Source organism: Fusarium tjaetaba (assembly GCF_013396195.1).
Source record: "Fusarium tjaetaba strain NRRL 66243 chromosome Unknown NRRL66243_c0000069, whole genome shotgun sequence".
NCBI lineage: Eukaryota > Fungi > Ascomycota > Sordariomycetes > Hypocreales > Nectriaceae > Fusarium > Fusarium tjaetaba.
This window is the reverse complement of record NW_023501265.1, coordinates 261,625-276,374: the sequence shown is the minus strand read 5'-3', so window position 1 is coordinate 276,374 and position 14,750 is coordinate 261,625. Positions and strand designations below refer to the sequence as shown.

At 46.6% G+C, this 14,750-nt stretch overlaps 6 protein-coding genes across 6 annotated transcripts; 1 reads left to right on the top strand and 5 right to left on the bottom strand.

The window, feature by feature from the left end:
* Positions 1 to 740: 740 nt before the first annotated feature.
* On the bottom strand, positions 741 to 1,019 carry FTJAE_3651 (uncharacterized protein; the record flags this gene model as incomplete). The annotated part of the gene is made up of 2 exons (XM_037349972.1): positions 741 to 827; positions 888 to 1,019. 2 exons carry the CDS (start codon positions 1,017 to 1,019, stop codon positions 741 to 743), a joined length of 219 nt encoding a protein of 72 aa, XP_037209314.1.
* A 1,856-nt stretch (positions 1,020 to 2,875) lies between these two features.
* On the top strand, positions 2,876 to 4,596 carry FTJAE_3650 (peroxisomal short-chain alcohol dehydrogenase; the record flags this gene model as incomplete). The annotated part of the gene is made up of 5 exons (XM_037349971.1): positions 2,876 to 2,914; positions 2,967 to 3,428; positions 3,480 to 3,702; positions 3,755 to 3,920; positions 4,293 to 4,596. 5 exons carry the CDS (start codon positions 2,876 to 2,878, stop codon positions 4,594 to 4,596), a joined length of 1,194 nt encoding a protein of 397 aa, XP_037209313.1.
* A 1,494-nt stretch (positions 4,597 to 6,090) lies between these two features.
* Positions 6,091 to 6,453, bottom strand: FTJAE_3649 (uncharacterized protein; the record flags this gene model as incomplete). Its single annotated transcript, XM_037349969.1, has 1 exon — positions 6,091 to 6,453. The coding sequence occupies one exon, from the start codon at positions 6,451 to 6,453 to the stop codon at positions 6,091 to 6,093; it is 363 nt and encodes a 120-aa protein (XP_037209312.1).
* Positions 6,454 to 7,004: 551 nt separating this feature from the next.
* On the bottom strand, positions 7,005 to 8,725 carry FTJAE_3648 (cytochrome P450 monooxygenase; the record flags this gene model as incomplete). Its single annotated transcript, XM_037349968.1, has 4 exons — positions 7,005 to 7,164; positions 7,225 to 7,720; positions 7,791 to 8,619; positions 8,672 to 8,725. 4 exons carry the CDS (start codon positions 8,723 to 8,725, stop codon positions 7,005 to 7,007), a joined length of 1,539 nt encoding a protein of 512 aa, XP_037209311.1.
* A 1,745-nt stretch (positions 8,726 to 10,470) lies between these two features.
* FTJAE_3647 (lactose permease) lies at positions 10,471 to 12,045 on the bottom strand (the record flags this gene model as incomplete). Its single annotated transcript, XM_037349967.1, has 1 exon — positions 10,471 to 12,045. The coding sequence occupies one exon, from the start codon at positions 12,043 to 12,045 to the stop codon at positions 10,471 to 10,473; it is 1,575 nt and encodes a 524-aa protein (XP_037209310.1).
* Positions 12,046 to 12,895: 850 nt separating this feature from the next.
* On the bottom strand, positions 12,896 to 14,500 carry FTJAE_3646 (drug proton antiporter YHK8; the record flags this gene model as incomplete). The annotated part of the gene is made up of 1 exon (XM_037349966.1): positions 12,896 to 14,500. The coding sequence occupies one exon, from the start codon at positions 14,498 to 14,500 to the stop codon at positions 12,896 to 12,898; it is 1,605 nt and encodes a 534-aa protein (XP_037209309.1).
* Between the last annotated feature and the right edge of the window lie 250 nt (positions 14,501 to 14,750).

The window sequence follows — 14,750 nt, the reverse complement described above, 5'->3', positions numbered from 1 at the left end:
TTGTATTCATCCGCAAGTAGATCGCCTTGATGTGGCTGGTACTCCAGACCCGCTTGGTGTCTCAATAGACATGGCTGAGAGAACCTAGTCTCAATAGAAACCGGCTTGAAGATTGAGTTAAAACATGGCTCCCACTCCTCCAATAAACTCTCTTCCTCCACACGACTCGGAGATTCTCTCCCGCTTGGATCTCCGCTTATTGCTCCATAGCACTCGCACCACCGATAACCTAAGGTGCCTCGCCTTTCATCGTTGCTCTGCATAGTGGTCTTTATTTCTGGTCCCTGTATAAAGGCACTTGTGTCAGTCATTCTCCAGCTAGAGTACACACTGTGCTCAGAGTATGTATAAAGTAGTATCATAGAAGCTATATAACCCAGACATTCTAGCCCTCTGGTCTAGGTTCTCTCAGCTAGAATAAGCTATCAACCACAAGTCTACGGCAATGTATACAAATTCGCCCCGATATTACTTGACGATCTAAAGGTCTTTATTACTAGAGCTTTTTGCAGTTAAGCGCGGTAGGTTTGATAATCAGCATGATAAACCGCCAAGTGTAAAGAAAAGTCGACCCTAGGTAAATCGTTCTACGAATGAATGTCGCCGCTGAATAGTAAAGGAATTGGGACACTAGTATTTCACTTATTGTACTTTCTCATTTTCGTCTATTTCTTCTCTCAACTCTTCTTACCTACCTTACCTATTTAGATGTCGATCCTTACCATAGTAATGTGAAGGTCTTAGAGAATATTGCAGCAATGCTCCTTCTCCTCAGGCTTCCAAGTCCATCCAGGCACAAGCTCCCAGTCCTTGAAGAGATTCTCCTGCTGCATCTTGATCGTCAGCCCCGTCATAACAACATCTTTATCCTTACAATCTGTACTTACCGTCACTTGAAGATTGTTAGCGATGATGTCAACCTGACACTCCTTACCGCAGGCGGATTGGAGCCGATCAGCATCACCCAGGAGATCAGGTAAGTGGCGCGGCTTTTGCGCAAAAGTAGCCTGCAGAATCATATTGGACATCCTGAAATGAACCTAGAAGTGTGAACTGATTAGTAATAGTCAGGCGCCGAGGAAGCAAGTTGTAAACGCTCTTAGCAAATGAGATAGTGTAGCACTGGAGACGAAAAAGAAGTTTCATTGTGGTAAATAGTGTGTATTAAATATGATTCAGGCTACAAGGTAAATCCTTGCTTGTTCTACGGGACATCCCGTTATTCCAATTGCCATTCTTAAATGTTCCATGAACATTGCACTGTGAGGCTCGTAAAACAACGGATCCTGAACGGCATTCACTGGTGTTCTCCATATTCAAGAATCTGTTCACGATATCATGAAGTTGTTTCCTACTGTTCCCTAGTTGAAATATTGAGTTTATTTGAACTGACTCCTCTACCTTTACACTGTTATTTGGCCATACGGGCCTACCTCTAGCCGTCAGCCAAGTCGGCCTTTGGCGTAATGCCAGAGGAACAGCACCTTACCCTCACACGCTGAGGGTCTCTGTCTTGCCATCCTTGCGAAAAGCAGTTATTTCAGAAACCTCCCAATCATTAAACATCTGCAGCCTACCGAACGTTGGCCACATATCGGTCTTCATCATCAATGCGCTATCATGTTCTTTCTCATAAGTAAACCTGATGGTCTTTGTAGCGTGGTCGGTACAAGGTCTCATGTAAGGGTCAATACATTGTTTGATCAAAGCCTCGGGAGTCGGATTTGTCCAGAATTCTGAATCGACCTTTTGCTTAAAAACAACAACCATCTTGGTATAAGTAACTTTGGTCATCGTGGCTTGCAGATAAAGTGATATGCCTATGGTTGATACTTTCTTTGGATTCTTGTATAAGTTTAAGTTGAAATTACGAGTCGTGGTAAGACTGAGGCTTTTATATCCCTTGATGCTTCGTGATTCAGCGCTGCCGTTATTTCATTCAGAGTCATGGTTCAACTTCTTAGACACCGCTCGAATTACTCACAATGCCATCCGTCAAGTGACAGCAAAGGGAGTCCATAAATCAGTGTATCAGTCTCGTACTCATTCTCTCTTGTGATTTAACGACAACATGCAAGCCGTTTTTGCGACAGAAGGCTATCAAAAGACTCGTTCATGGTTGATCCCTGAATAATTGACAAATATTCACTGACGTTGACAGTATTTCTGGCATGGGTACAAAACAGTGTCTCACTACTACTTCTAGGTACTCTAGCGTCTATAGCTCGATGGTTTTGAGTCAATTACTGGTGACGAGGTATACATCCGGCGTGTTACGGATGTTAGTTGTTAGATCTCACTGGGCGGATTTCGAGGCCGTTTTTGGTTGAATCGGAATTCCGTGTCAACGTTGATGACTCCACTCCGCGTCCTTCAAACTCTGTCGCCGATTCGATATTGTACTGCAGCTACTTACCAGGCTACTCTGCTTACCGATGAGTTCCCGGATCTATTCGGAAGGAATAAGAGAATGGAGTCTACATTTTGTAAGCAATCTTGTGGAGGAAAGACAACTCAGGACGTGACAAAAAGGCTTAGGTAAACTAACTGTATAAGTTTAGTATAGATTGAGGATACCCTCTACTAAGTTTATTTTGACTCCCTATATCGAGGGCTGATATTTTCCTCCTCCCTGAGGCGCAATAGACTAACGTGTTCCTTCTGGAGTCAGCGCTAGTAGGGAAAGCGACGAGGTATCAAATCCCACGCGCTGACATTACCCTTTCAGGGTTCATACACCGTGGCAACCAATCCTAGACTCCACATGAGAACAGAAGTATATATAGGCATAGAAACACCACTAACACTTTGGTACTCCTCCAATCTCGCGAGGTTCATGTCTCATCGGAAATAGTTGAGCATATGCTTATACACAATGAACTCGCCCACCGCAACTATCAATGGTTTCACCATCGTATGATATATCTCCTATCTTTATGCTCTACTTTTTGACTGACTTATAGCAGCGAAACCATGCCAAACCCTACGAAGCAATCTCACCTCAACGACCTGAGCTGTCCCAGGCCGGTCGAACTGTCCTCGTCTGCGGCGGCTCTACAGGCATTGGCCATGCAATTGCACGAAATTATTGTATCGCAGGTGCATCAGCCGTCATCATCTTAGGTCGCCGTAGCGATGTTACCGAAGAGGCTGCTTTCAAGCTGGACAAGGCTTACCCCGGCACCAAGGTCACCTGGCGTATTTGTGATCTGTTCATTAGAGACCAGGCCAAACAACTCTGGGATGAGTTGGAGAAGGAAAAGACTCCAATCGACGTTCTCATCGTCAATGCCGTCGGTCAGCCCGAGCTTAAGCCAATCCTAGAGCAAGGTGCAGACAGACTTTGGCAGGACTTTGAGAACAACGTCCATGCTCCTTTATACCTCGTTGAGAGATTCTATAAGCAACCCGGACATACCAAGCAAAAGGTTGAACCACCAAAACTCACTCCTAATGATCTGACTGACCTTAACTTCTAGTTCGTCGTTTCGGTGTCAACCCAGGATATCCATCGTTGGGACAGCGCACCTCAAATGCCTGGATATCAGCTGACCAAGAATTCCTTCGCCACCGTGATGCAGCAGATTGCTCGTGATACGCCAGAGTCCGCTATGCGCATCATTTCCTTCCACCCATCGATTGTGTTTACAGAAGCAGCAAAGAAGGCGGGATATACCGAGGACACTCTACCTTGGACAGATGGTATGTTGAGCCGTCATCTTTACACTTAGTACCAGTAGCTGATATTTCTAAGAGAATATCCCTGGCGGCTTCGCTGTCTGGGCTTCTTCCCCAGAGGCGGACTTCCTCCATGGTCGTTTCGTCTGGTCTACATGGGACGTGAATGACCTAGCATCTGGAGATCTCAGGAAGCAGATTGACTCGGACCCTTGGCTACTTAAAGTTGGAGTGAAGGGTTTGTAAGCGTCTTATGTCTCGTAAGACGCTTAGAGGCTCGTGCCTTACAACATTTTGTACTGAACCATAAATTTACTCCTAAACTGTATGCACTATTGTGATACGCAACAGTATGTGTCCAGGTCCTTTCATGTTTCTGATTGCTTCTTGGCTTCGCGTATCCTGGGCAGGAACATCTAGTTTTAAGACAGGTTCACGGGATTAGTGTAACGTTATTCACATTGTAGCAGCAATCAAATGGACCAAGGTATAGAAGAGCTTCATTCTTCAACTTCTTCTTCAATTTTATGACTCAGGACCCCAACCCATTATTGATAGCGGTTTGCTCCGCGATCTCTATTCGCTGATAGCAACTTGTTCTACCATCACTATAGTAACAAAGATGCCGAAGTCAGTCTCTCCATACAGAAGGGTCTTGTGTTATATGAAGAATTGCCGATGAAGTGTCCCATCCCCAACCAGGATGTACAGACAACTGAACTCCCAGCTTTCAAAGAAGTTAGCGTCCTCAAGAAATGCCAAACCGACATTTTTCTCCGCTTTGGGAGAGTCTACACGACAAGAGTCATCGAATTCGACCCTCATTATAGGTATCCCGTCGCCGGGGCTCATCATGGCACAACTCTGTCCTTCACAAGCTCTCTGAAGAAGAAGCAGATCGGGTATCATGGGGACTAGTACTTTGCGGGTAAACCAGAAGTCCATTAGAATCAAGTTTGGTGTTATTTCAGACATTTCAAGTATCCGTTGCTTGGTGATAGGTAATAAAGTGGTTTGGGTGGTCGGTTGTGTTGATGTGCGGTTGAGTGAGTTTGTGTGGGGTCTGTGTCAACCTTTCCTCGGCACCTGGGCGACAAAAGGTACTCATATACCTGTGATGGCGATGTTTTTCGTGGAACTGGTGTCACTGCATTGCTTCACTGTCACTCCAAGACAAGGAATTGAACTGGTGGGAGTGATAGTGAAGCCCTCAGTGTATGTTAATATGAGCTGCACAATGGTTGAATGGGTCTGTGAGCCAGACAGTCCTGATGCTGATGCAGTCTCATCCCTGCGAAACTGAAGAGATATTACTTCCGTTAACACCAAGTGCCTGTGAAGGGCTCTCATGCCCTTCCATTATCGTAGCCATAATAAATACCCATTTTGAAGTCTTTGCTTTGGGTCAAATCGCTACTATGACCTCACAACAGAAACTGCTCATGTACCACGCCACATGCATCAACGACAAAGATTCGATAGTAATACCAGCCGTCAAAAACGCCCATCTTCTTGAGCACTTCCCAAAGTTTCTCCTTTGTCGCTCGCGGGGATACCATAGGTACATTGACAGTGAAGTAAAGCGTGAATGTGAGCAACCCGGTGTTAGCGTCATATACTTGCTTGGAGAGTGGCCCACAAGCTGTAACAAAAGCACCGTTTATCGGCACTTTCGAATCTGATCGGTAGGGCATGAAGTGGGCCTCTAGTTGAATCAGGCGCGGCGCTGGGGGTAGCATTGTGAACAATGTGTTTCTTTGTGCGAGGATGAACAAGTGTTTCTGCGGGAGGCTGTGTTCGTGCGGGCTCGAATTAGTTACTACCAAATATTTTCCCAACCCCTCAACAAGCGTGGAATGTATCGTACTCATATAGGCGCTATCAGAAGTATTTGTTCATTTGACGGATGTTATTGGCGCAAGAACAGTGATCAAACTTGTGAGAGACGGAGAGTGAAGCACCCAAGGCCAACTTGGCTGTGGAGCGTTCAAGGCCACTATGATTCAAAGGATCGACAGTCTGTTCAAGGGGAAACCAGCTTCGCACAAAGGAATTGAAGACACTGATTCATGGCTATAGAGATGAGCATCACAGTCTTTGATTGAAGCACTTCACTGTCCCTCCAACTGTCGCTGAGACGTTATCAGAGAATCGCGAAAGTCTCTAATTCCTTATGTGAATTAACCTCAAGAATTGACTCCTTGAGTGCTTCCTCGGATGGGATACGTCTCTCCTTTGAATGCTAGTGGAATCTCAATTTACTACCGAGTAAATGGTTCTCGAGGGTCCAAATCCAGTATAATCTCTCGAGTTCAACTTGCCTCACTCCGTTGCCAAGATATACTATATTGCTTCTTCCCATCAGACGGAGACGCTTCGATTGAAGGAGCTGAAGTTTTACCTAATAGCTGTTTATGTGGATGAAATACCCACGGTCGGTGGAAACAGACAATCGAGAAATTCCTCCAAAGTAGGCATTTTGTAAACCTTGAGCAGTCGTTCGTCATCCAAAGCATCGAAAACCTCTCCATTGTTGGTCATGAGAAACAACTCCTGAACCTCCCAGCCCTCCAAGACCTTCTCCTTTCTCAGCAGATCCCACAATTCGTCCTTCAGCTTCCGTGCGTTGTCGAAGTTGTCGTAAATTTGGAACTTGAGTAGCTCGGTGGTTTCATCGTATTTTGGAGCTGATTGGCGTGCATATTTATGCTTCTTGAAGATGTCTTCTTTTGGCGGCTCCGCCAGAATCGTCTTGGGCTTGAAATGGGCTTCCATCATGGCATAGATCGTTCCCACCATCTCGACAGTGATGAATCCTGGGTGGCAACCGATTGATCAAAGGCTTGTAGTAGGTTTGAGCAGATATGAAATTGAGCCCATGCGAATATGTGAGTTTCTTGTCCATCTTCTTTTACGTCTCGCTGGCTCACTGGCCATTGACATTGGGTGCTCCTAAAAGGGGTCTTCAGGCACTATCAACTCCGTGGTTGAATGTATTGAGCAGCAATCCAGACTCTTTCAGTGTGTATAACGCCCGTGACAGTGTCATAATCCAAGGTGATTCAATGTTTGAGTGGGTAGAGGAGCTAATGAAGAGATATGCGATGCAGGACATGAGAACATTGCTTATTGGTCTGAGTAATGAAAGAAATGCTTTGATAGATATGCCTCGAGATTGGAAGTTTCTAAATCTAATTTCGATTCCCTAGGCCACACAGGGAGTAAGAAGTCTTATTGATCCAATTTTCTTTTGATGCTACTATGGGCTTAGAATTTTGCCTATGAATATGCAAGTTGTTGTAAATTTCACAGGGCTTCAAGCATCCCTATCTCTTGACAGGCATGAGCTTCACATCCAAGTCAACCTTTTCCCACAGCGCATAAGTCTTTTGATCTGCAATCCAATTCTTGCATTTTGGCTGCAGCTCGAGATCAAAGCTCCACAGCAGTCGGGAGAGGATGAGACGCATCTCTGCATACGCCAAACTATTTCAAGTTAGAACCTTTTTGCTTCTTTTAAGTTTGAAAAGAATGGTAAGGACTTACTTTTTTCCAAGGCAATTACGCGGACCGTGAGAGAAAGGCTGAAACGCGTCCTTCTGATCCGTAGCAAATCGAGGATCGCCCAGCCAGCGCTCAGGGTGAAACATATCGGGGTCGTGAAAGTTCTGCGCCGACCGAAAGGTAGCCCATTGAGGAATCCCTACCGATGTTCCGCCCTTGACGAACTGACCGCAGATTACTTCTCCAGGTGACGGAGTTTGGCGTGGGAAGGTGTTGGGCACAGGCGGATACATGCGTAGTGATTCCTCTAGCACGGCGTTGAGATACGTCAGCGAGGCTGTGTTCTGAATGTTGATGTCTGTCTCGTCGATAAAAGCTGAACGGATCTCCTGTTTAAGTGTCTCGAGAATTGGCGGATTTGTCAATAGCAGATAGGTTGCTCCAGAGAGTAGTGTGGCGGTGGTCTCACTTCCAGCGATAATCAGGAATGAGGCTCCTACGTAAAGCTCGTCGATACTCATACCCTTTTCGTCATTTGCTTGTAGGATATATGACACTTACATATTAGCTTTGTCTCAAAAGCAAGTAAAACACTCTTGGGGACTTACTGAAATCACTCCGCTCAGTGTATTGCTCGACTCGCCGATTGACTTTGTCTCGGCTGAAAGCGAATTGATACTTGCGCTCCTCGATGAGGTGACGAGGAATAAACATCTTGGCGAGTTGGCTCAGTGGCGGAGGGAACCGCCGAGCCGCTCGGATCCAATTCCCACAGCGAACAAAGGAGAAGATGGCAGTGATCCACCTGTGCAAGACACCTTCCTCCAGACATCCAAAAGACTCACCGAATGCTAGGTCTCCGATCATGTCAAAGGTGGTGAAGTTGAACCATCTCACCATGTCCACGACGGCCGTGGCTGGGTTGGCTCCCCGCTCGCGAAGCTGCCGCATTAGAAGGTCGACGTACTTTTGTAGCAGATCCTCCTGGCTGCGGAGAGCCTTCTCCGAGAATGCATGCGACTGAAGACGTCGCATTCGACGGTGGTCATTATCGGCTGCTATCTGAATGTGATCGGCGCCATTGACTGTTTTGTTGAAGAAGGATCGGTCTTTCTCAAAACTGCCAACTCGACCTTTGGTGCGGTGGCCTAGACAGGGACCAAGGTTAGCGTATGGCTCCAACAAGATGGTACCATATACCCTACCGCAAATATCTCTCCATGCCTGGGCTGTGTTGTACGAGAGCTCGTCCGGTGCAACACGGACGATCCCGCCGTACTGATCGTGCCATTCCTTGGTCTTGATGTGTAGCACACCCCGAAGGTCCCAGTAGATATGGTATAGACGCGTTACGCGGGCCAAAAAGGGCCCGGGATATGAGCGAAGCGGGTGGAAAAAGACGTTGTAGATACTTTTTACCACCAATCCGATTAAAACCTGTTGTTTTGTTATGTCTCAGGCTGCAAGTCATATGATCAAAACGACGTACTGCCGCCAGCGCGTATGCCGGGAGAAAAATGGTGATAACAGGAGTTGAAATCATTTTCTTCAATCTTTTTTGGGTGGTTTTTTCCCTGATACTGTTACACTTGCAGATAGCTGTACTTATACACCTGGGGGCTTATAGTCAATTTACTGTACCCTTCAGCGGCCACGGAGTGTGTACCAAATCCGATGAATCGTGCATGGACTTGCGTTGTCGTCTTGTCCAAGGCGATGCAGTACACGCTGCAAGCTCGGCCCTCTCAACGTCCGAGAATCATGCACTTTTAACATCTGAAATCCGAAATCCGGTTCCTCCACCCCTTCATTGGCGAACTCGAAACGAAAAAGGCGGGGGGCGATGTGTGGAGACATGGATCAACATCAATCTCTTCGAAAATGGTCACAATGTCACACACAGACCACTTCATCTCACTACAGGACACCCTGTATCGTGGAGTACGGCAATTCGGCAATACTTTCGCCGACCTCTCTATTTCAGACAAATACGACATTTGTTATACCTCTTCCCTTTTTAGTTATCTCTTCTCTCTACGCGATGATTGTCGTGTCTGCGAAATTATCCATCCGGCTGTTATATATCATCAAGTACAGGAAATACAATAAACTTATATATACATATTTAAACTAAGGATTTAGAGACAAGTAATTACTTATAGTATATTTGTTTAGCTCTGTAACTAATTTAAGATTAAATATCTTAGTATTTGTATACTCTGTTATCTAATATTTAAGCTTAAACTTTTTAAGTTCTGTCTATGTACTGATATATAGTCTTATTTGCCACAAGTAATACTAAACGCAAAAAGGATTGCTTAGCTTAAACTTAAAAGTATTAAAGTAATAAGCTTGAGATAAATAAATTGCCATTCAGCCTTGCTGTTTATAGGTAGAGAGATGGTAAGTATTAGTAACATCTAGGGATTTCAGGTCAGGTCTTAGGTCAATTGAGTTGCCGACTCAGTCATTGGTAAGGAGCATTTTGACTCTGCACGGTCCCGCGGCAGAAATATCCCTCGAAATCCGTTATCACGCAACAAGCCGAAGCACTTGCCGCTTCTATTATCAGGCTATAGACCCGCCCTCTGCAGATCCTACTAGATCAGGAACTGCACAGGCAAACGTTGCGCGAATTACAACCAAGGAGTTACGCCAACCAATATGAGGGTGAGGATTACCGGTTCAGAACAAGGCATTGCAAAGAGGCACGGTAAGTGAAGTACCATCGTACTAGAGTGAGGTTGAAGGCAATTGGCATTACATCTCCTTCGGCTATTATAAGTTCATAATACTAGAATAAGTATAGCGGCTTAGGCTATTAATAAGAAAATATTTGTTATAAAACTTATAATATCTATTATTACGTTTCTTTAAAAGACTCTATTGAGGTTCTTATGATATTATTTATGCGAGATGAGGGACTAGGTTGCATAGCGCGGAGGGTGTACGATATGCCACTAAACACTTGTGCTGACATGTCTTCAGTACCGAAGGAGCTTGAAGCAAAAGCACAACATTATGCTTTCTTGGGCCCCGACAATAGTTTCTAGATTTTGCCCCTTCCGGGAAGCTTTTCATACACATTATTTAACTCTATCGTCGTGTCACCATCGAGGTTCGCTCACGCGATCGGACATCATTCTAACTTGGAAGGATCATCAACATATATAGGCATCAAGCTACATATAAACAGCCAGGCGGCACAGAGTCTGGTAGAAGTGTGTTACGCAAGTGCATTGTATCACTTGTTCGTTTTCAACCCGGGCTCTCGTTTCCTGTCCCTCATCATGCAACATTAACCATAGATTTAGCCACCTTCTCGACGTGGGTGCTATCCTCATCAATCACCTCCATTGTCTTGCCCTTCTCTTCCGGCCCATCCAACTTGACGTCTTCCCCAAACGCTTCCTGAATCCTTTCAATCGTGTAGCCCCTCGTCTCTGGGTAAAGCCACCAGAAGACAGCAATCTCGACTAACAGCCAGCCAACGTAAACAAGATAGTATTTCCAACCCAGAGAATCCATACCAACAGGATTGACGAATTGATTGAAGAACGAAGCTGCTTTGGTAGAGAAGACCAGAATACTCAGTCCCATGGCTCGAAGCCTGAAGGGCAGAATCTCGGTGGGATACAAGAACAGAAGCGGGTTGAGGCAGACGTTGAACGAAGTGTAGTAGATGAAGATGAATGCCAGGGCGGATTTACTTGCTGCCTTTGAGCCGGTCTCGTTGTATATCGCGATACTCGCAGTGAGTGCTGAGAAGGTGAGAAACATCGCGATGCCACCTCCAACAAACATAGATCGACGGCCAACTTTGGTGGATAAGATAGCGGCGAAGAGAGCGGTTGCATAGTTGACAGTGCTTATGGTTCCGTTCAGCATTGTCTGTTCGCGCTGGGTTGTGATGCCGATACTGGACAAGATCTTGGTAAGGTAGTATGATACGAGGCCGTTGCCAGACCATTGGCCAAAGACTGCGAGTGTGATGAGGATAGCGAGTCGCTTTCGGTTGGCGGGTGTAGCAAGGAAAAGCCCAAGGCCCTGTCCTTCGATCTCACGCTCAGCTTTTAGAGTTTCGTTCATCTCCCAGAACTCAGCCTGTACAAGAGGACTATCCCAGTCACCGTCGCCATGATTCTTCACCAACACCTTGTACGCCTCGTCCCCGCGATCTTTATATGCCAGCCATCGCGGAGACTCATCCAAGAAGAATACAAAACAGACTTGGATACAGGCAGGCCCAGCTTGAAGAAGAGTTGGAAGACGCCATGCCCACGCGCTAGGAATGCGATAACTCCCAAACGCTACCCATCCGGCCAGAAGAGCACCAAGATAGAAGCTTGTATTGTATAGCGAACCGAAGAGAACTCGATGTCGAGGATGAGCGAGCTCAGAGATGAGAACTGGGGCAGCGGCGAGAGCGAGGGTGATACCGAAGCCAACGATGATACGTCCTCCGATGAACGTTTCGATATTTGTGCTGGCACATTGAACAATGACCCCAATTATCATTATAAAGCTCCCAATGATGATTGAAAGTCGACGACCGAATCGATCCGAGATGTAAGCCGAAAAGGGAGTCGAGATAATGGCGCCGAGAGGATAGGAAGCGCTGGTGATACCGAGAAGAGCGTCCTTAGGAGAACCGAATTGTTCTTTCCATGCTGTTACACCTTGAAGAGATGTAAGAACACTTCCATCGTAACCGTTGGTAGCACAGACGACGAGGCACGCTGGAGCAAGGATTGCGTAGAGATGGATGAGCGACGGGGTGAGCGCGAAGATAGAGCTCTTGTCTTGGGCGAGGATCTCTGCCACAGTGTGGACTGGGCGAGTGGAGGGAGTATTGGTAGTCATTGCGACGCAAGTGGTAGCCTTGCAGAAGAAGAGACTCTGTCAGTCGATGTCGATCAATGGTCCCAGAATCTCGGTAGCACTGGCGATACGCAGCAACTTTATACTTGAAATCGCCTCCTCATTGGGTCTTGAGTAGACAGGCTCTTGTTGGAATCGTAGAGCAAGCCACCAATACCATGAACTGACATTAACATGCTCCAAAGAGTCTGGTCCCAGGTCTACGTGACCTCGTGCTCATCCCCAGATTGACCAGGGAAGACCGTTCCCCGGAAAACTTAGTCGATGTGACCCCCAGATTCTGAAAACGGCTTAGTGCGTGAGGTAAATCAGACGAGGGCGCGGAGAGACGGACCTACTCCGCTCGAAGTATTGAAAAATGGGGCAAGTTATTCTCGCGGAGTTGGAGTCCTTGTCTCCCCGCTTCAATAATGCGACCTACAGTAGCTTGAGTACAGAATTATGATTGCTTCCAAGGAGTGAATGGTATGTTCTCATCGGCGCTCAACTATGCCGTGCCAGATTGTTCGGCGACAACGCCGTCTTACCGGTGTCAAGGCTGGTAGCTCTGGGCGCCATCAATACTAAACTAAGGAAACTAGAGCTTCGATCTGCTGCAAGGGTAACTGTCTAGTATCAGGACATGGCCTGTTGTCCAAAGGAAAAGATCACTCTAGGCTACTACACCAATTCATATGGACTGCCTTCAGCTTAGAAAGTGGGAAATAAAGTGATGTAGCATTGCATAAACATCAAACGAATCCTGTTGAATGACGGGCAGGAAATGGTGATATCAGTCAGGTGATTCTTGTAGCTACATATCTTGACGCTAATAACCTTCCAGTCTCAGAGATCACTCCATGCCCTTTGCGAAAGGACTGCGAGCTCTAATTCTGTGACCATAAGAGTACAACAGCCATGGAATACCAGTCAACAACAATCCAACTCCACCAAGCAAGCCACCTGTACCTTGTAGCGTCAAACTGTCCGTCATACTAGCCGTGACAAGTGGAAATACTCCGCCCAAGATATTTCGACACAGACTCTGGGCTGCCAGTGCCGACGAGGCATACCCATGATACGTGTCAGCGAGATAGTTAAAGACGGCAAGATAGATGCTGAAGATACCCATTGAACACGCTCCAAGAGCAATGCATGGAGATATCCACGAAATACCTGGTCTGGCTGTCATGAAGAACCAAACAAGGCCAATCGGTAAGAGGATCGACTGTATGCAAGGCGATAGAAGACGTTGTTCCGGTGTAGACAACGGCTTCTTGTGAGGCATCACTAGTTTTATGATCGGTTCCTGCAATAAGGAGATGCCGATGCCAACGATTGAGCCCACAATAGTAGAAGTATAGACCGCACCGACCTCGGCGTTGTCAAAGCCATACACGCGGCGGAACACCAGTCCAATACTGCTGAATTGCATGTACATGATCGCCCAAGCAAAAGAGACCCATAGAGACATACAAGACACAATAGGCTCCTTTGAAAGAAGCCGCAGTGGGAAAGCAAAGCTTCGCCAGATAATGCTGACCTCAATATTGAGACGTTCTTCCATTGCAGGCGCAAAGCTGATTAGCTTTCCTGCTGATGTCTTTATAGGGATCGCATTCAGGACGAAGCACTTTCGGCGCAAAAGGACGTTGCTTCTTGTTTCTTCAAACAAGAGGAATAACGTTGTCGTTGTTATGCCAATGGCGATGACTTGAATGAAGAATATCCATCGCCAGCCGAGAAGCTCCACAACACTGCCGCTGACCAATGGTCCGAGACCAGCACCGACCATGATCGTCATGGAGTATAATGCCATTGGCGTGTTGCGGTCCTCCTTGCGATAGAGATCACTCACAACACCACCGGTGAGAGTAGCAAAAACTGCGGCTCCGTTACCCGTGATAAGACGAGAGATAATCATGCCGGCGTAGCTTTCCGTCACGGCGCACCCCAAAGTTCCCAAGAAGAAGACGACGCCAGAGCCAACAAAGGTCCAGTATCGGCCGTGCGTTTCGCTGGTGGGGGCGAGAATCATGGGAGTAAAGGCAAAGCCGACAACGAAAAGAGAAATTCCAATATTGAAGAGGGTGTCGCTGATGTCCCATTTTCCGCGAAGTGGCTCTGAAGCCAGTGCGTAGGCTCCAGCTGCGTATGCCGCGAGGGTCGATGCCATGAAGGGTCCCAGTAGAGTGATGGTCTTCTTCCGACCTGACCAATTGAATGGTGACAGGAATTTGTCCACCTCATCTCCTGTTTTTAAAGCGTCAACTCCGATAGAGCGAAGATGATGAGAAAGAGAGAATGAAGGTTCGAGAGCCTCGAGGCCAAGGGGCACTCGAATCTCGCTTAGAGTCTCAGTTGAGGAAGAATTTTGAGAAAGAGTTTCGGGAGAAAGGCCTAGGACCTTTTCGTCAACCTGAAGACACTCTTGAATCTGAAGATGCTCTCGAGTCATGATAGTTAACACGAGGGCTGAATATACTGAAAAGGTCTGCCTCCATACTGCTGTTCATACTGTTGTTTAAAATTTATATCAGCCACGAATAAAGTTTACCGTCGGCCCTGACCGGGCAATTAATGAGGCTATTGAACTCTGTCGTTGGCACGCTGAGGCGCTTCCGGCAGTTTGGGACATAACCCTTAGGGGGCAAGAAAACACGGAACCTTGATATAAGGTGTCAAAATAAACTTAGTAAAGAGTACCC